The following is a 19,917-nucleotide window of genomic DNA, read 5'->3' on the forward strand; positions in this document are numbered from 1 at the left end:
TCATTTATATTAATTTTCTCAGTGTGACTCCCTCCACTGTGTTTTACAGCCACCCCCATTGTGCAGACGACAGGCCCGCTGATCCGCCATTAATCTCCCCTCCCCTGCTTTTACCCCCCACTTAATGGTGACGTTTATCCTATTAATGTGTTGTCTGATGGAAAAATCCTTCAATAACATAATCCAGAGCCGAGGTTAGTAATGAGAGTGTGCAGCCAGACTCATACCACATAGTCATTGAATAATTGATGATGAAATAAAAATCGGTGGGACAATGGTGGTAAAATACACTTTGCAACGGAAAAACCGTGAGAAGAGAGAAGACAGACATGCAGAATGTTTACAGCCTCCTCACATTGTGCCCGTAGGAATTCAGCATGAATACTCTTCTAATATATTGTGGCGATGTATAACACTGCACTCTAGTGGTAATATAAGAAACTGCAGCTCTATTTGCGCTTCCAACCAAGAACGAAATGTTGGACCTTGTTGAACAGTAGGTGTATGTTCGTACAGTGACCAGCCGGGGGCGGTATTTCCCCGCGTGCGGCTGAAGCCGGAAGTGGCTCGAGGCGTCTCTCCACTGTGGGCGTGTTTTCTCCTCAATCTTCACTCTGAGCTTTTCTCTTCTGGGTGTTTCCTTCGTGATTTACGACTTTTGGAGTTTCACCCGGGTGGAGCCGAGAAGCGGCGGATAACACTTGTAGCGGCACTGAGAACTCCCCGGGCCTGATTTTCTTTTTGTTTTCCAAAGTTTAAGTTCCACTTTTCCAAAGGCTGCTTGACTTTAGCCGCTGTTAGCTCGCTAGGCTAACGACAGAGCCGTCCGATGCAGGCCATAAAGTGTGTGGTTGTTGGGGACGGGTGAGTTAAACTACACTTTTATTCCCACTTTGACTTCTTCAGCGGTGCGCCTCCACCTGGAACGTGTAAGTTGAAGTCTACCACGGCTGGTCGAGTTGACCCAGTTGTCAACAGTTGGCTAGCGGCTAACGTGAGCGACAGCTGCTGTTGTGCTCGTCCAGCTGGGTCAGACAGATTTATCCTCCGGCCCCTGGTTCAACGGGCCCGGGCGGCTCACCGGGGGGCATTTATTAGGAATGACGCAGACCGGCGTGGTGACAGCTTGCTGAGTAATAAGAAGTTTTAAGATCGTCCAGGTGGCAGCCTGTATTGAATCTCTGGTATGAAAACGATCTGGTCATGACTGGGATCTTCCCCCTGAACTCTGGTGTGTTTTCAGTTTCTGAATAAGCCCTTAAAACTGATCTGTCACCGAGAATCACTTTAAATACAAGCAAATCTACTGCACAAGAAAAGCTCACAGACGTTTGTACAAACTGTGAAAGAGATGTTAACAACAATAAACACAAAATCCATCTTTCTTTTAACATGAATTACTTACTTAAATATCTTTATGCAATAAAGTCCTGACTGAACTCACATTCACAGATTTCATTTTCTGGATTTGTTACAGCTCAAACATTTCCGAAGCGATTCAGTCCAGCACTGCATATTGTGGGATCGTTTTTAGTTTATTCATGTTTTCTCTTGTCATTAGAACCCTGCATGGTATGTGAAGCCGCTATGAGGAAGACTTGAGGCTGAATATTTACCGTATTGTTTGAGGTTTTTGCAGCAGAATTCGTTTTACTGTTCTATAGATTCAAGGTTGAATAATGGAGTTAAGCATTTAATCACAGAAATCTGTCTTTACTAGTAATAAAACAGCTAAAATATCTCTACATAAAGTTATTCACGCTTTCAAAATCGAAGGGACAATTTTGTTTCCTCAAGTAGAAAAACTTCATTGTAAACAGAAGACACACTTGCACATCTGATTTGCTTCATTCTGTTGAGGCACAAGATGAACATAGTCACTTTAATAACACTGTTTTCACTATAATTTCAATATGACTGCTTGCGCTTCATCAACACACAGTTTGATAAATATTCTTATAATACAACCAGGAGGTTACAGCACCTTTTCAATATTTGAAGACATTCAAAATATAAACTAATATCATGTTTATCAGCTCGATGTCTAAATGAAGTCAACATGTGTTCTCATCATTTATTTCCTCCTCGTAGGGCTGTGGGTAAAACATGCCTGCTCATCAGCTACACTACCAATGCCTTTCCCGGAGAGTACATCCCCACAGTGTAAGTAACACCCAGACTGCCGTCGACCACTGGATCAGTGAGCCTGTGCAGGTAGTTTGTGTTGACGTACGAGATCTGACCTCGTCTAACTCAGATCAGTTAAATTTATTGAAAGTATTGACAACAGGAATATTGCGGCGCTCGCTGTGTGACGTCGCATGTGACCAGAAGAGGAGGTGGAGGTTGGGCAGAGCCCGTCTTTGTGGTCTACTAGTTTTTCTATTGATTGATAGATGCCTTTTATTTACGTCTGCTTGTTAAGGATGAGAAAACGTGTGGTTGTCCTGGTAGGTGAGTGACCAGTGTGGGCTCCTTGATATAGGTGCACACAGAGTTGATGTCAGTTTGAAACCAACAGTTTTTCTTTAAGACAATCTGCAGCAGCTTCAAGGAAGTAAAGTTGGGAACCGATGCTTTTATGTGTCGAAGATAATAAAAGCCAACCAGCCTCTCCTCCAACTGTCTGTTGTACGTTGAGGTTTTAAGCAAAGCTTCTTTTCTTCCTCTTGAACACCAACGTCCTCGCTCCTCTCTCTAGCTTCGACAACTACTCTGCCAATGTGATGGTTGACGGCAAACCAGTGAACTTGGGTCTCTGGGATACAGCAGGGCAGGAAGACTACGACAGGCTGAGGCCGCTGTCCTACCCCCAGACCGTACGTACGCCAGCACTTTCACATGCATGCACACAGCAGCGGTAACAAGCGGCCACGTCTCCGCTGAGCCACGTCGTGTCGACATGAACACTGTTTTCACTTTGTCAGCATTGATTTGTAGTTATTCACTGGCCTGTAGCGTTTAAGTTGGAGTCTGTGCCCTCGGCAGAGTCGAGCCTTGTATCCACGGTACCTACACACTGTCTGGAGGAAGTGAAAAGCGGCTCTTGTTTGCCTCTTTTGTCTTCACAACAAACCGGCCTCTGTGCCACGAAGACTCCGGGAGCTGAAAGTGGTTCCCCCAACAGGAGTGGTGCATTCAGCATCTATAGTTTCGTTTTGATTGGGAGACTTAAACTTAGTAAAACTGCTTATTCAAGCCAGAAACTACTTTAATGAATGAGCTACAGTCGGCATGCATTTTATTAGACGTGTGTCTAATGTTGACTTGTTACTTTCTACGTTTTGTCGTTCTCCATGTTAGTCTATAATATAAAGATTGTTGGGTTTTTTTTATTTAAAAATCTTTAACGTTATTTTCCTACCTGTGTTTGAAATATAAGATGAAAACTATCAATAACAAGTTGGAATCAACACAAAAAGCTGCAGGTTTAAGACTTTAGATTAACGTTTGCTCTCTTTTCAGGATGTGTTCCTGATCTGCTTCTCACTCGTCAGTCCAGCTTCCTTTGAAAACGTCCGTGCCAAGGTGAGACGCTCTCGAGATCTGCCGTTATTCTTCCTCTAAAAACACAAACAACTACCAGTCTTTGCCCTTTAGTGGAGATTCTTAGACTAGAACTGAATCTTAAGTGAATTATTGGACATTTTGAGTTTATTCTTGACCCTAATATCTTAATCCAAAATGGAGAGACGTCTTCACTGTGTTGGTTCACAAATTCAAGGGTGTCAAATGTGTCCCGCAGTTCAGAATCGGTTACATTTTCATTATATCTAGTAAAAGACAAGAAGTTGATCTGTTTGTTTTCCCTGAACTAAAATGATGCAACATAAACAACCAGTTGTTTCCTCTAACTTTCGGTGAAATCACATCGAGCGGAGAATCTGCAGAACCATCTCGGTCCAGTGATGGATTCTATTATGACGTCAAATCTCCCTCTTCTACCTGCAGTGGTACCCTGAAGTGAGACACCACTGCCCCAACACTCCCATAATCCTTGTGGGCACCAAGCTGGACCTCAGAGATGACAAGGACACCATCGAAAAGCTGAAGGAGAAGAAGCTGTCGCCCATCATCTACCCACAGGGCCTCGCCATGGCCAAGGAAATAAGTCAGTTCAAAGCTACACCAGAGGATCAGATAATATTAGATCGTGTCTTTTAATGAGGAAGATTTCTATATTTCAAGTAGTGCTGTAAATCGATTAAAAAAATGAAGTAATTAATTGCGATTAATCACATTGTTTTTCTACTGAAGACTGAAGCTTGTAATGGATATTTATTGAGGGAAAACCACAGAATTAATCTCGACTCAACACACAGACTATATTTAAATTCAAAGACTATTTTTTATAACGTCCTTTCAACTGTTCCTCTCAAAGATCAGCAAAATAATAAAAACATTAATTAATTAATTAATTAATTGATAAACAGCTAACACAAGTCTGGGTTTTGTTAGAGTGCAGGTCCACCACTTTGAGAATTTGACTATTTCTAAAAAATTAAATAGGAGAGATAGAGACAAAAACGAATATTTTACCTGAAAGTATTTCCTCCAGCTTTAGCAGTTTGGTGGCTCCTGGTCAGCCAACATGGCAACTTGCTGTTTTGCTGCAGAATTACTTCTGTGGTCGTTAAATTCGGCTTTTCAAAATAAAGCTAATGACTTTCACTTTCTCAATCAGCCGTTTGGCAACTTTTTAAAGTGAAACTTTCTGCCTTAATATTATTGCACTGGTTACTATGCTGCTCTGTGGTCACGGTGCTTCAGTAAGGGAGTTAAAAAAAAATTAAAATGACGGGTAGAGTCGTCCTGTGTGTGACTCCTCCCTCCCTGTTGCCAGGTTCGGTGAAGTACCTGGAGTGTTCGGCTCTGACGCAGCGCGGCCTTAAGACGGTGTTCGACGAGGCCATCAGGGCGGTCCTGTGCCCGCCGCCTGTCAAGAAGAGGAAGAGGAAATGCAGCGTGTTGTGAAGGAAGCAGTCCCCCCCCCCCCATCCCTAAAGATCTCTTCACCCCGTGTCCTTGCTTACATAGAAGCTTTGATAGATGAGACTTTACTCTGAAAGGACGGGACAGTTTAAAGCATCTGTTTTTATCTGTTTGGTCGTTTCAGATCCACTGGAATGAAGTGATTTTGTGAACGAAGGCCTTTTGGGGGACGGGAGGTTTGATTTTAGATCAGAAGTCGTTTACCAAGAAAATGTAATTTTTTTTTCTTTTCCTTTCTAAGACATTGTGAAGAAACACTACTTGAATTTATCATGAAATTATGGTAGATGTAAAACTATGTAAAAGAAGGAGGTCCTGCACTCTTTCCCCATCACACTAAGATTCCTGCTGCCTTGATGAAATTTTACTTTCAAATGTTTTTGTTTTGTTTAGTTTTTAGAAGAACTACATATTTCTCTTTTCTTCTCTGTTTGGTTTGACGAGCCGTTTTGTTTACACCCGGCGAGACTGTGAGGTTCTGCCAAAACAGTCAGCGGCCGTCCCTCTGAACACGAGCCGGGATTTTATTTTGGCGGGGGTTGTAGTTTGTTCACCACGCAGTCATGAAGAAATCTTTTAACCCTCAGAGGACTTGAAGCAACCTCGCGTTAACAACTGAGCATCTTGTTTGTGGGTTTTAGTCTGTCACTGCCGGTGGAAACTCACTTTAATGCGTTTTCTTGTTGGGTTTTCACTTAATTTAAAAAATGAGCAGTGATCAAGTCGTACGAGTGTTGGAGGAATCGCTCCATCATTTTATTATCAGTGTTTGATTGGCACAGAGGAAACTCACTCTTTGATTTACTAAATGTGGTTTCATGTTCATGTAGTTTTATGCTGATTTTCTTATTTTTAAAGCAAATAAATTGACTGAAATAAGCTTTGAGTCACTTCTGGGGAATATTATGATGAATATCTTAATTTGTTTCTTGAGATGCAAGACGAACAAATTCACACCATTGGAGGTTTTTTTTTCACATTTTGATTTAACTTTTAAACAAAAACAAAATGACAAACTGCGAAAAGTTCATGTGTTTCCAATATATTACATATATTCAGATACAGTAGTTCAAGCTTTTTGTAGTTTTATTGAAATTAGGTTAGAAGCCATAAAAAAACACTTATGATTTGCTCTTATTTTTAATGTCTTTAGTTGCTGCTATACATTTTAAATGTGCATACAAACTTAAAATCTGGTTTAAAAATAAAAGCTGCTACATGAGAATTAAAGGGTGATTAAAAACTACATTTAAGTTTGACAAAACTTTTCCAACATTAATACACAGTTCTGAAGATCTTTTTGTGAAACATACATTCATTATCAACACAAGGATGACCTTTACTTGTGTAAATAGACAAAGTGACCCAGTGACTTTCTGATGCAAAACAGCCCAAATGTGCAGGACATCTTGAGTTCAAGGTCGGTTTACACTATGTTCACTATGTTCACGATGTTCCCAGCAGCCTCGTTTACCCGAAACGCAGTGCGCCGTGGGATTTGGGGGAATTCTGAGGAAGGTGTGGCACGTTTGTCACGTTCTCTCAAGACTTTCTACGGATGAAATGTGGACGTTGGACCATTTTGAAGCACGTTTATGCCCCAAAGAGCCACCAAAAGTGAAGCAATCATTGTCTCCTGAGACTTTTGCTGGGTGCATACATACCTTTGGGTTTCTTTTTCAGTAGCAGAGCTTGTAGAAGGTGTTCTGTCTTTCATTGCTTAGACTCCCAATGAAACTCCCCTCCGGGCCCGGCTTCCTCCCAGATCGTGCGCGCCGTGGCAGACCGGAGGAGAATGCAACGCGTCGGGTCCATAAACCGTCAAAACGCCGGGACAAGCCGCGATTGAACGCGAAGCAACCGTGAAACAACCATGATAGGACGCGCACTAAATGTCACTTCCTGTAAGCATCCCGTCCCACGACAGACCACCTCCAAGTTCTATTACGGCCAATTACGTGCTGCCACATTTTTGACCGTTTAAAAATCTGGCACGGCGCCCACGGTAACCACGACCTGTTACATTCACCCATCCCGTCCCCCTGCATTGTCTCACGTCCATCCCGTTTTGTCCACGGTGGCCTGAAGCGGGGCTGCCAGGAACATAGTGTAAACGTTCCTTAAGGAAAAATGCCCGCGCTGTTCAGAGATCAGGTCACTTACTAAACAGGAGCAGTACTTGTGTACTTTCTCCAGTCTGGCTTAATGATACCACTTAACTATTGAATAAAGGAACACCCGTAGGGTTTCTTTACTTACTTTCCAATGATTAATAAACTACGTGTCAGCACAGCAGTGGCAAGGGAGACCACTAGAGGGCGCGTTCTGGAGTAGACGTGTGAAACGTGAGGTCCCGGCATCCTTATAAATATACTTTTTAATTTGCACAACTTTCCCGTGTGGTAGTTGAAGTCGGATCCTCATCACTCTTCCGAGTGCTTTTGAATATTTTTTGCATGAAAATGCCTCCGAAGCAAGTTCAAACAACTCAGGCTAACCCTCCTGGCTCAGAGCCCACCACTGCCAGCTGGGTAGCTATCACTACAAACACACTGCAAGCCTTCCGGGACATTGTCAAAGAGGTAATCAAAGAAGAAAATAACCAACTAGAAGAAATTAATCGAGTTGTGGCGCCAATCAAGAAGCTACTAGAAGAATGCAACAACAAGCTGCGCAGCCACGACCACGGATTGACACACGTGTGCCTGCCATGGAGGCTCACTATAAGGAGTCGAGCAGCAAGTTTGAGGAACTCCAGCTTAAAACAGACGACCTGGAGAACAGAGGAAGGCGAAATAACCTCCGCGTTTTGGGGGTACCTGAGGGACTGGAGCAGGACAATCCCACCAGAGTCATTGCTGAGCTGCTGCACTCCAATGGCTTGGAGAAGCCCCCAGCCCTGGACAGGGCTCATCGGACGGCGACGCGTGCATCACCTGAGGGAGGGAGGCCGCGGCCATTCATCGTCTGCGCCCACTATCATCAGGAGAAGGAGCGTATTCAGCGCATCGCAAGAGAGAAGGGTCGGCTTGAGTTCCGCAGAAAGCAAATTCTTATATTTCCCACTCCACCGTGGTACAAGACAGGGCTGTCCGCTGTCCCCACTCCTTTTTGCACTTTTTATTGAGCCCCTGACCATAACAGATGATCTTTGGGAGGCGATGCAACAGAAGGTACATTCCTCTTCTATTTGTGCTCCACATGGCCTCCTTCAATTTCAGGTCCTTCATCGTCCACACATCTCTAAAGATAAATTAGCAAAATTTTACCGAGGTGCCGACCCGCTGTGGAATCGCTGTAAATTGGACACTGGCACACTGATCCATACATTTTGGTTATGTCCCAATTTGAGCAGTTATTGGACATCAATATTTCAAACATTCTCAGAGGCATATCGAATCAAACTTGCCCCAAACGCTCTGACTGCACGCTTTGGTGTGTTGCCTCAAAATATCACTACTCCAAAACAGTGCTCTCATGCAATAAGCTCTGCTTCTCTGTTGGCACGGCGCCTTATTCTTCTAAGGTGGAAACAGGAAACTTGCCCCACTCATGACCAATGATAACTGATGTAATGGGGTTTTTGCATGTAGAAAAAATAAGGTGTACACAATGGGCTCAACTACAAAATTTGATGAGACATGGCAGCCATTTCTGAAACACATAGAAAACTATCAAATGTGTAGCATTCCAACATAATCGTTTAATTTTCCGTGACTTTCATTTATTCATTTTTGTTCTTTGCAATCTGTTGCTGTCGCTCTCAAATGCATATTGATTGGTATTTTCAGCTGCTGTTGTTGTATTGTTTGTCTGTTTGCTGACTTCTTTTTATTTATATCTTACTGTGATTGTTGGGGTTTTTGCTTTTGGAAAAACAATATTGCAGCCAATAATATATGTTCAATATTATCTGTAACTTGCTGTTGAAAATCTTAAATAAAATTAGAAGAAAAGAAAAAAAGAGAAGCAGTGGCAAGACTTCTGGCAGGTGAAACTGATTATACAGTGTTGAAAACACACCGGAAGTCTGATTTAACTTTGCAATTATCTGCAGTCCTTTTATTGGATAAATCAGCTGCTGGGGTTCAAAGGTCAGACGGAGGCACAGGTTCACACTGGGCTGGTTTTGTCTTTCCACTGGTCGAACACCAGCTTGGCTGATACGGCGTCTTCAACCGCCAGACCTGTGATCAGGAGGAACAAATGATATGGTGACCGACGATCAGCGACTCGTCACCCTGAGGTGGATGAAAGATGATTTCAATTTTATTCTTCCAGACTGAATTGTTCTACCTGTGCATGTATGACTGACTTCTTCCCACAGTCTAAAGACGTGCCAATAACTGAATTAGTGTATAAAAACTGTGTGTACCTTGGATAAAGTGAACAATTATAGAGAAACATGCAAGAAAATAATACACATGTGAACTTTTAGAAACTCTGAACACATTTTAGTTCAGAAGCCACATTCAGCCCAATTTCATCTTCAGTGGTCTGGACCAGTAAAATAATGTTATAATAACCTTTAAAATTAAACGATAAAGTTTTTCTTTGTAGAGGCGCAGAACACACGTGATGAAAATGTCTAATTTTCTACATTTACTACTGAAAATGACGACAATCTCAACATGAAGCCAATTTTAAAGGAACTGTCTGGTGCAAAATGCAGTGAACTCTCCTGACAGCGTGGCTTTGACACTAGTTTGATGGCAAAGAGGAACCACTTCCTTGGCGGTTTGTTTGTGCTGGAGCTTCTCATCGGGCTGGTTTCTTTATGTTTGTGTTCCAGAACAGTTTGTCGTCTCACCAAGCGATTTGAAAACAGTCGTCTTCTCTCTGTGAGCCGGTTTTGTCCCATTAATCACTTCTCCAAGCTCAGCAAACACCTCAGCCTGGAAGGAAGAAACAGATCCACAATATGGAGTCAATAACACGCACGCACGCACGCACGCACGCACGCACGCACGCACGCACGCACGCACGCACGCACGCACGCACGCACGCACGCACGCACGCACGCACGCACGCACGCACGCACGCACGCACGCACGCACGCACGCACACAACAAACAATCCAATCAGAAAGCAGAGTGACTGCCGGACCCCAGACAGGATGATGTCACCGGACTCGATCATGGCCGCCTCCCTGCTGTCGGCGTACACCACGGCCTCCTCCATCAGCTGGTCGTCCAGCTCCCGCCAGTCCGGCCTGCAGGCTCCCACTGCTGCGTCCAACACAACACACTTTATACTGGTTTTCTTTTAACTTTTAATTTTGACATTTTCATGTAACAAACAAGCAAAGTCATGCTCCTCCTTCAGTTTGTACAAACAATGATACAGACTTAATTCCAAAAGGATCTAAGCAGCTGACAATGACGTTATCCATAATTATTATTATTATTATGATAATAAGAATCCATTTATTTGTTAGTGCCTCAATATTAATATTAATATTCCAATTCAAATAATTTTATTTAATAAAAATGGGTGTTTTCTTTCACACTTGAGGACATTTCAAAATCTGTACTTCTTCACTTTAACTTAACTTAAATCGCTGCTTTTTCACGAACCCACAATGAACCTACTCAGAAAACTGAACTCCTTTTCTGTCAGCAAAAACCATCCTACTGAGATTCGATCACCCATTCATACAAAGCGTTCTAGTTTCCTCCACGTGTTGCTGGTGTCCCTCCATCATCCTCCAGGACTGAACCACCTGCATCATGAAGGTGTGTTCTAAGATGACTGGACTTTCCTTCTCGCCTCTCGGGCGCCTCGTTCTATTAACTCGCTCTCTCGTCCCTCTGTTTTTTTGTCCGACTGGGGGGATTACTTCCTCTCACCTGCCACATGAGCTCCTGGTTTGACCCACCGACCGAAGAGCAGCGGCTCGGTGCTCCTGGTCACCGTGACGATGACGTCGGCTCCGCTCACCGCCTCCTCCACCGAGCCGCAGACCGACGCCGCTCCACCGAGTGAACCGACAAAACTCTCTGTTCTCCCCTTGGTGTGGCCCCACACTCGCACCTGAAGGAAAACAACCACAGCAGACAAACAACCAAACACGAATTTATGAAACAACAAGAGAAAGAATTTGAGTAAAATGTTTGATGATATTAAACACTTTTTTTATGTGACACCTCACAAAAAACTGGATCACTAAAACTGGACTGGAAGAAAACACCAAGAGAGTTTGAGTCTAAAAAAAGTTCATCATTTTGATATTATGTTCTTATTTCTCAAGCAACATTTAAAAAAATTGTTATTTTGTTGTTTTATCTTGATTTTTAAACAGTTTTTATACTGTTAATTGTGGAAGACAAATGATTTCAGACATAATAAATCATATTAAATAACCTCCGAGAAGCTCAATGGGCGTCTAGAGATATAAATAAATATTGATCAATGCAGTGGACAAGATGAACTAACTCATTGCCTTTACCTCTTTAAAGGGGAACATCTCAGTGAAGACATCATAGTGACTCTGGGCCTGTTTGCCAGTCCCCAGGATGGCGAGGACTTCTGCTCCAGGACGCATCAGCAGCTGCAGGGAAACACCGAACCACCAGACGGGACTCATCAGTACGTGGACGGAAAGAGGTCAGGGTGAAAACGTATCTGTCGGGGGTGATTGTAAAAGATTTGCCTTAGCAGAGATGGCTGAAACTGCAGCGGTCCGCATGGATGTGATGGCTTCTCCATCCATCACCTGTAAGGTTGGAACAGGTAAAGGTGTGTGACCAGAGGGTTCCTGAGGTTATTGGGCGCTTTGCACCCGTGACACTCACAGCCTTGACGTTCCCTCCTTCTGGATCGAGCAGCATCACCGTGGCCTGAGTAGATGGCAGCGCAGAGTTTTCCTCCCTCTTGTAGAAACACACAAACTTTGTGCACAAAATGCTTTCCTTCTCCATGTAGGCAGGCATCAGTAAGAAGAACCTGATTGATAGATAGATAGATAGATAGATAGATAGATAGATAGATAGATAGATAGATAGATAGATAGATGGAGGCGGAGCCTCTTCTAACATGGGAGTTACCTGATTGTCACTCTTGATCCAGAGCTTCAGTCTTCATGTGGACAGTGCCAGTGTGTGTGTGAGTGTGTTGATAATCCAGGACATGTCCTAGAATATCAAGTTCCTGTACAATGCCTGACTGATTCAACTGAAAAAAACCAACTTATGTAACAACCCTCCTCACTGTCTGCTTTAAAAAACAATCTCAAGACTGTACTTTTAATCAGCTTTAACCATGTTTGAGACTCTGTTTCTATTGTTTGAATTGTTTTACTGTATTTTAGTGTTTTACTGCGTCTTCCCTCAAACAGCTGAGCTCAAATCAGTGAAGCATGAAGACAAAACCTACAAGACAAAGTTGTACTTTCCCGTTTAGTGTTTAAATGCAGCTTCCGGTACAGATATGTAATGATTCGCTGGTGTTGTGGGGGCAGATTGCGGACTTTACGCACCCTCCGTGTTTTTGCAGCGGCACCGCGGTGCGCACCGGCTGCAGCACCGCGGCCGCGTCCCGCCCGGAGAACAGTCCCAGAGCCTCTTCCAGACGGGGAACCAGCTCCTTGTAGCGCAGCAGACTCTCCACCTCCTCTCTCCAGATGAGAACCGGAGGTCCGGCCATGAATCCTGCTTCTTGCTGGCACAGGAAAAAACCTGTTTGGAGCAAAAGTCCAAGTCCGTGAAAAACACTGGAGGGGGGAGGTGTGGTCTTCTTCTCCTCCTCCTCCTCCTCCTCCACCCTCTGGGTCCCTCCGGGTCACAGAGTTGTGGCTGCTGTGAGGGGGCGTGGCCTGCGAGTTTGACAGCTTCTTATCGGAGTATGAACTGTCCAGCCGAAAGGCTGACGTCACTGCTGAATTTTCCTCTTGTTCTTATGGGTGCAAAAACGGAGTATGCAGGGGCCTTTAGAATTTATATGACGCTCATCCAGAGAAGGTCAAGACTGAGCAGTGCAAAGGCCGGAATTCATTATTCAAAATTATCCGGTGTGATTTTGGGCTCAATCTTGACTTCCTGCTTGTGAGTTCTCTTGTGGACCAACAGAATTCTCTTTCTAGTGAAACTTTTGCCACATGTTTCACAAGAATACGGCTTCTCTCCTGTGTGAGTTGTCTTGTGGGCCAGCAAACGACCCTGTACAGTGAAATGTTTCCCACATGTTTCACAAACTATTATCTTCTTTTCAGTGACGGTTCCTAAGTTGGGACTTGTTCTAGGTTTATTCCGGACATTTTCACCAGATGTTCCGTCACCAAGAAGCTTCTCACCTTCAGCCTGCTGCTCTGACTCAGGAACCTCGTCCACACGGTCGCCAAGAACTACACTGCATTTTTTCAGCTCCACATTTCTAGTTGATTCGGAGTGGATATGTTTTGTCACATGGTGGACTTCAGAGTCACGAGAGAGGAGCTGCTCAGAGACTGGTTCTTCTTCTGGTTCACTCAGGGAACTTTGCTCCTCAATAGAAGGAACCCAAAAGGAACCATTTTCTACCTTCAGTGTGAGACTCCCTCCCTCCTGGCTGGTACCGGGTTCCTGCTGCTCCTCAAGCTGGGAAACTTCTGATTCTTCCTCTTTGACCTGTGGAGGTTCTGGTTCCTCTTTGACCTGTAGAGGTTCTTCTGGTTCTTCCTCTTTGACCTGTGGAGGTTCTTCTGGTTCTTCCTCTTTGACCTGTGGAGGTTCTGGTTCCTCTTTGACCTGTGGAGGTTCTTCTGGTTCTTCCACTTTGACCTGTGGAAGTTCTGGTTCCTCTTTGACCTGTAGAGGTTCTTCTGGTTCTTCCTCTTTGACCTGTGGAGGTTCTGGTTCCTCTTTGACCAGTGGAGGTTCTGGTCCCTCCTGCTCTCCACAGTAGTTAGGTTCCAGGTTAAAGAGCTGCTCCTCTCTGCAGTTTCGCTGCAGTTGGAACTCTGGAGAGACAAAAAAGTTCAAGTTAAAAGGTAAGTTACGTTACTTCAACAGTTCCAGGTTAATTCTTTTTTTTTTTTTTTTAAAGACTCTAGCGGTGAAAGTGAAAACTTCAAATTTCAAAAGTAGCACACAGTGGTTCCAAGATTGGCTGATGTGCAGCTTTATCTGCTGAACAGCTGGTGTATTAATGATTCTTTTGGATCCGATACCTGCAGACACCCTGTTCTGAGCGGACGAACCGACAGCCACACAGGTTTAAACTGTTAGAAGCTGAATGAGCAGACAAAATGCCAAACGCAGACAACCGACAGGTTTTTCTGGCTTCATTTCAAGTCCAATGGACACTAAAACCACCAAAAATAGTACAAGTTCCATCTTCCCCATGTTGGCTATCTTGGATTTCTCTGCCTGGTCGACAAGCCCATGCAGGGAGAGATGAGATTTTTCTCGTTTTCTTTTTGTAGCATCCAGAAAGTGCAGAATCCGATGACAGTACAAATTTAGTTTCCGCAGCAGAATTCAGAATTGCACCTGTTCCTGTTGAACGGACGTTACTAACCTTCCTGTCACCCTGGTATTATAAACTCTCTATTCAAAACATTGAGGTTTTCTGGTAGAAAGTTATTACTTTGAATATTATTTGCGTCTGTAAGTCTTGCTCACATTTCTGTTCCGATGCATTGAAGACTGGAAGTCTCCGCAGATCATAGACAAATATGCAACAAAAACACCACAAACAAATCTTATTTTTGGGCCAGCGGCTCCAAAACTCCCAGTAGGGCCTCGGCTTGACCGTCAATGTGCAGAATGTTTGGTGCTGTGATTTCAGCCAGTTGACGGTCAGCTTGGCGTGTTGGTACAGCCTCTCTTCATCCACCCTGTAGCGCCGCATTATGTAATAATGGTGCATTTTGAAATTATCAGCCACATTTTGTAACGACTTGTTACAAATTGCAGGTGTTCCACTTTTTTTTTTAAATTTCATTAAAAGTAATAACTTGGAGAATTGTGTAATAAATGTTGAGATTTCTAAAGTTACAAGACAATCAGTATTTCTACAAGACATTTCTAGTTTCTTGAACAAATGAAACCAGATTGTTGGTGCTACTGAGAGTATTTAATCATCCAACCCACATTATGTAATAACTGTTATTATAAAATGCATTATTATGCGGAGCTCCAGCCCGGACGTCAGACTTGCCGGCCTGTCGTCAAGCACAAAGCTAAGAAAAAAAATTAAATAAAAAGTGTATTTCTTCTCGGCCTTGTAGCTCAGCCTTCACCTCCAATGGCCGAGTCTCGTCCTCGCTCCACTGCTGCTTCTTGATTCCATCTCTTCAGTACGTTGATGGTCGCCTGTAGAGTTTAAAATGCTGGAAACACAAAGAACTGGTGCCAACTTCGGCCCTGAAACAAACATTTTAGACAGTAAATGTACATTTTTAAAGTTCTGGCAGCCATTTAATGTTGAGTTGAGGAGGAATATTTCTTTGTTTTCTGAAGTGTAACGCCGTACTGTGACTACACCTCCACACCAGAGGAGGCGCTGTGTGGTTAAAATGAAGCAGAGAGTGGAGAAGAACAGTGAGTGTATTTGGAGACACCAGTCCGGTGAATCAAGACACTTAAAACTTAATCTGTCTGCGGTGGACAAACCAAACAGCCGTAACCATGGAGACCCTCAACCAGTCACATTCATGTGTTCATTCAGAGTTTTCCATACCTGTTCTGTGTACCGTACTTTCCGGACTGTGTCACGAAGAGGGAAAAAACACATAAGTCGCATTTATTGAGAAATATATTTCACAATTCAAACCGTTAATCATCAACACAATAACAGAGGTTGAACGGGTGACCTTCACCGTCAATGAGGTGCTAATTATCATACAGAACAGGTTGAAGACGTGTCCGCTGCACATAAATGTACAGAACACACCTGGGAGGCTGAATAATTTAAATTAACATCATAAGCCAGCAAGTCCAACAAGCAGGTTACTGGTCAGAAAGTTCACCAAGCTTCCGATCTCATCTTACGTCACCGAATCCATCAAAATCTTCATCCTCCGTGTCGCTTACGAACAACTCCGCCAACTCCGGAGGAAGATGAAGCGTTACCTCTTCTTCTGCTAGACTGTCGTCAGACTCTGCATCAGTTCTAGTTATCCCAACCTTCCTGAACTCCGACAGGACGGTCCGAGTCGTCACAGAAGTCCAGGCTTTATCGATCCAGCCAACAACTTCCTGGAACGTTGCATGACGCCTCCTCCCGGTGGCCGGGAAGCTCTGCCCTCCAGCCGCCATCCACTCCTCCCACAGGTGACGCAACGCCGTCTTGAAGCTCCGGTTCACCGAGATGTCGAGTGGCTGGAGAAGTTTGTTCAATCCTCCAGGAATGATGGCAGGTATGGAGTTGCAAGCTTTTATTTTCTCTGTCACCTGTGGCGTTGTGTGCGCTGGAATACTGTCCATCACCAGCAGGGCTTTACGCGTTTTAGAGAAGCCGTCTGGACGCTTCCTGTAGCACTTGGTCAGCCAAAACTCCATCATTTCCTGGTCCATCCATCCTTTCTCGTTCACGGCCACAGCAACTGTGGGGGGGAATTCGTCCTTTGGCATGGTTTTCTGTTTGAAAATGACCATCGGTGGCAATTTGGATCCATCTCCACAACATGCCAGCACCACAGTGAAGTGTGACTTCTCATTCACAGCTTCCTGTCCATTGTCTGCAGCAGTTCGTCCGACTGGGACTTCCAACGTCAGAGGGATCTCGTCCATGTTTATAATGTGATCCGGTGACACGTCGTGTTCAGTCCTCAGCTTTTCAATAAACCCACGGAAACCGTCAACGTTTTCCTGGAAGTCTGCTGGCGGCTGCAGACGCACCGTCATCTGCGCTCTGACAGACAGGTGGTTGCGTTGCATGAAGCGGTGACCCCACGAAGGCCCGCCTGCAAAATCGCTGATGCCCATCTCCTTGGCGACCGCCACGGCGTGGAGACGCACCTGCACCGCTGACAATCTTCTCCCGACAGCACGGCGCTCAAGCACCCATCGGTGGACTCGTTCCTCCAGCTCCGGCCACCTCGCCTTCAGCCCACGATTGGCTTTCTTGGTTTTCTTCATTGCAGTGAGAAAAACCTCTGCTTTTCGCCATTCCCTCACTTGTTTCTCACTCACACCAAACTCTCTTCCTGCTGCTCTGTTACCATTTTCAACTGCATATTTAACAACCTGAAGTTTGTAATCTGCAGAATAGGACTTTCTTTTTTGAGGCATCTTGTTTGTTTTAGACTTTTCCAAACCTATTCTATGTAACTTGATTGGGGGTTTCAAGGTGATTTCCAGCAGTCTGCGCTGACGGTCAATCTCCTGGCACTGGACCACAGTTTGTTGAAACACGGTGAAGATTTCTCCGGCAGCAGCAGTTAGTTGCTGGGTGGTCCAGTCTCTCACAGAGTCGTGGGAATCATCACGCTCACCATCAGTAACAGTCTCCTCAACAACATCCTCCTCCTCTTTAATGTGTGGAGCTTCATGTTCCTCCTGCTCCACACTGGAGCTCGTCTTCTGGTGGCCAATGTGTCGCTGTGGACTCTCTGGAGGGAAACAAGACAAAAGTCATTTGAGTCAGTTGCACACGCGCACCATTTCCACCCTCTCCCAGACGCTCAGCTGAATTACGTCCCGAAGCACGGGGAGCATCATATATCAATAGGAAAATGCTGAAACACTTGTGAGGGAAATAAACAATATGTACACGCTAGTTGTTACTGGTCTGTTTATTCTACATTATTTGTGCTATTTTTGAGGTTTATTTGAACCAGGAACTAAGTTTTAAAAAAATCATTAAACATAAAGTAAATACCAGGTATCCAGAATGGCAAATGTACCGTGTATAAATATACACACACACACACACAGTCCTTAGTGCTGTCTGAATTCTCAATAAGCTAAGGAAAGGAGGCTCGTTGCTTCCTTTAGAACCTCCTTTGGCGTAGGAACCATTGATGCATCCTTTCGCAAAGGAGACCAGCTCATGTTCCCCCACAATTCTTTGCGGCGACAGTATTTAAAGGGACCCGCAAATCGGAGCGTCCAGGGAAACTCAGGATGACTGAAAAAAGGAGCAGATCATGGAAGTAACCAAAGCAATAATCTGCCTAGAACAACTTTAAATCATATAAAACCGGAATGCGCCTTTTGTAGACCATTTTCGGAAACTTGTAGTTCTTTCCCCGCTATAGTGGACATCTACAACTTGCGCCGCCGTCGCATTATTATGACGTCACTAAGTGAAAGTGTTGTCCGTCTGCCACACTAACGTGATCATCTTTCACTAACTCCTTTAAGAAGCCTCCTAACACCTGTCCTAAACCCCGTGACGTCATCCACGGGCTTAAGGAAAAGTCGATAGTTAAGGAGTTAAAACATTTTTTACACACACATATATATATATATATTTATTCATATATTTATTTCTACAAGCTTTGCAAAACAAACGATGTGTTTTTTCCTCCGCCGTCATTCAGAAACTTTGAGCGCCGCTGAAGAAGGTTTCTTCTTTAAAATCGCTCCTGTTATTTTTACTCTGAACAAGAACTGCAGCCTCATTTCTGTCTGCTGACTTCAAAAGAAAAGCAACGATCCTCCACGAGTTCATTTAGACTTTTCCATACCCGTTTTGAGGAACTTGATTTGAGTTTTCCTGTCGATTTCCAGCAATCTGTTCCGACGAACCTCCTCCTCGTACTGGACGATAGTTTGTTGAAACACGGAGAATATTTCTCCAGCAGCGGCCGTTAGTCGCTCGTTGATAAAGTCTCTCAAAGTCTGAAGTGAAGTCATTGTAACTGCAGGAGTTTAAATGTTTCCTCTGAGAGACTAGAGACACCGCGGAGAGTCTAACGGAAGTCAAGCCGCCTCCAGAGCTGCTTCTTCTTTCATTTTCTCGGAGGATCACAAACAAGGTTCACATTCATACTGACACCTGCTGGACACAGAGGGAACTGCTCGTTGAATAGTTGGCGCTCTTTTATGAATGGACTGCCCCGTTTGATTTACAACTATCAATTTATTGATCATCATCTGTGAGACATAAATATGTCATCAAATATTTTGAAGGAGAGACAAAGCCTAGAGTTTTTGATTGATTTTACATTTTCCAGACAGATATCAGGAATTATTTTTAACCCCTTCAGAGCAGCATTTTTTTCTGCTGGGAAAAAAAGAAATTGATTCAGACTCCTTTCTCACATAAAAATAAAGAGGAAAAAACTAATTTGCTAAGTCATGTTTTTAATAGTACTTTTTGTCCTGTCCATTCCAAGGGACGCCACAGCAAGAAGGGCATAACATGTCATAAAATCTTAATTAAAACTAGGCCGCGTTAAAGGTAAACATCTGGATGTCTGCATGCTGTTGAGTCTGTGTAAGGTTTAGAGCGTGCCCAGTAGTTGGATAGTAGTATCTCAGCAAGGGATGAGGGCAGTGAGGTCATAACCAGGAAAAACCCACAACCTGTAACAAGACAGGGAAATGCTATGGTGAAATCTCAACATGCACACAAACACAGTACAGGTGTGATTTTAGAAAAGATTATCTAAAAAAACTGAATCAGTCTTTGCTTTAGTAAATGATCATGGAACTTATATATACTAACATATTTATGTGCATGGAGACTCTTGGCATCTGTCACCCACAAAACAAGGTGGAGACCGATCAGGGTTCTGATCTGTCTTAAAATTGTCGGTGTGAAACTTTGTGTACCACTTTGCACGGCATAAACATTTGTGTTGTTGGTCATCAAACTGAAGCTCTCAAGGATAGAATGTTTGAAGAATTCCGTCTCAAGGAATGTTTCTCATGAACTGGAAAGTCTTCACAGAAAGCGTCCCTGATGGTAGTGAAATGTATGTGATGCCACTTGATTTCTTTCTAACCCTCTAACATATTTTACCAATGAAAAGCTGATAGGTATTTTGTTTTCTCA

The 19,917-nt window shown here is 43.8% G+C and overlaps 2 protein-coding genes across 4 annotated transcripts; one reads left to right on the forward strand and one right to left on the reverse strand.

Annotated features, from left to right (window-relative positions):
- Positions 1-546: 546 nt before the first annotated feature.
- LOC308118889 (ras-related C3 botulinum toxin substrate 1) lies at positions 547-5,898 on the forward strand. The gene is made up of 6 exons (XM_080478571.1): positions 547-864; positions 2,092-2,163; positions 2,702-2,819; positions 3,466-3,528; positions 3,952-4,111; positions 4,844-5,898. Exons 1-6 carry the CDS (start codon positions 830-832, stop codon positions 4,972-4,974), a joined length of 579 nt encoding a protein of 192 aa, XP_080334697.1. The 5' UTR covers positions 547-829; the 3' UTR covers positions 4,975-5,898.
- Positions 5,899-8,676: 2,778 nt separating this feature from the next.
- On the reverse strand, positions 8,677-12,769 carry crym (crystallin, mu). Of its 3 annotated transcripts, none has more exons than XM_080487261.1 (8): positions 12,470-12,769; positions 11,787-11,937; positions 11,645-11,707; positions 11,441-11,542; positions 10,842-11,025; positions 10,099-10,220; positions 9,803-9,887; positions 8,677-9,179 (listed from the first exon to the last, which is right to left on the reverse strand). In XM_080487261.1, exons 1-8 carry the CDS (start codon positions 12,634-12,636, stop codon positions 9,106-9,108), a joined length of 948 nt encoding a protein of 315 aa, XP_080343387.1. In that variant the 5' UTR covers positions 12,637-12,769; the 3' UTR covers positions 8,677-9,105. The 3 variants fall into 3 exon arrangements, with proteins under 3 accessions (XP_080343387.1, XP_080343389.1, XP_080343388.1); XM_080487263.1 differs by lacking the exon at positions 12,470-12,769 and adding an exon at positions 12,039-12,326; XM_080487262.1 differs by having other exon boundaries at positions 8,678-9,179; positions 10,099-10,217; positions 12,470-12,745.
- Positions 12,770-19,917: the final 7,148 nt, after the last annotated feature.

The sequence above is a fragment of the Lipophrys pholis genome (genome assembly GCF_963383615.2).
Source record: "Lipophrys pholis genome assembly, chromosome: 1".
Taxonomy (NCBI): domain Eukaryota; kingdom Metazoa; phylum Chordata; class Actinopteri; order Blenniiformes; family Blenniidae; genus Lipophrys; species Lipophrys pholis.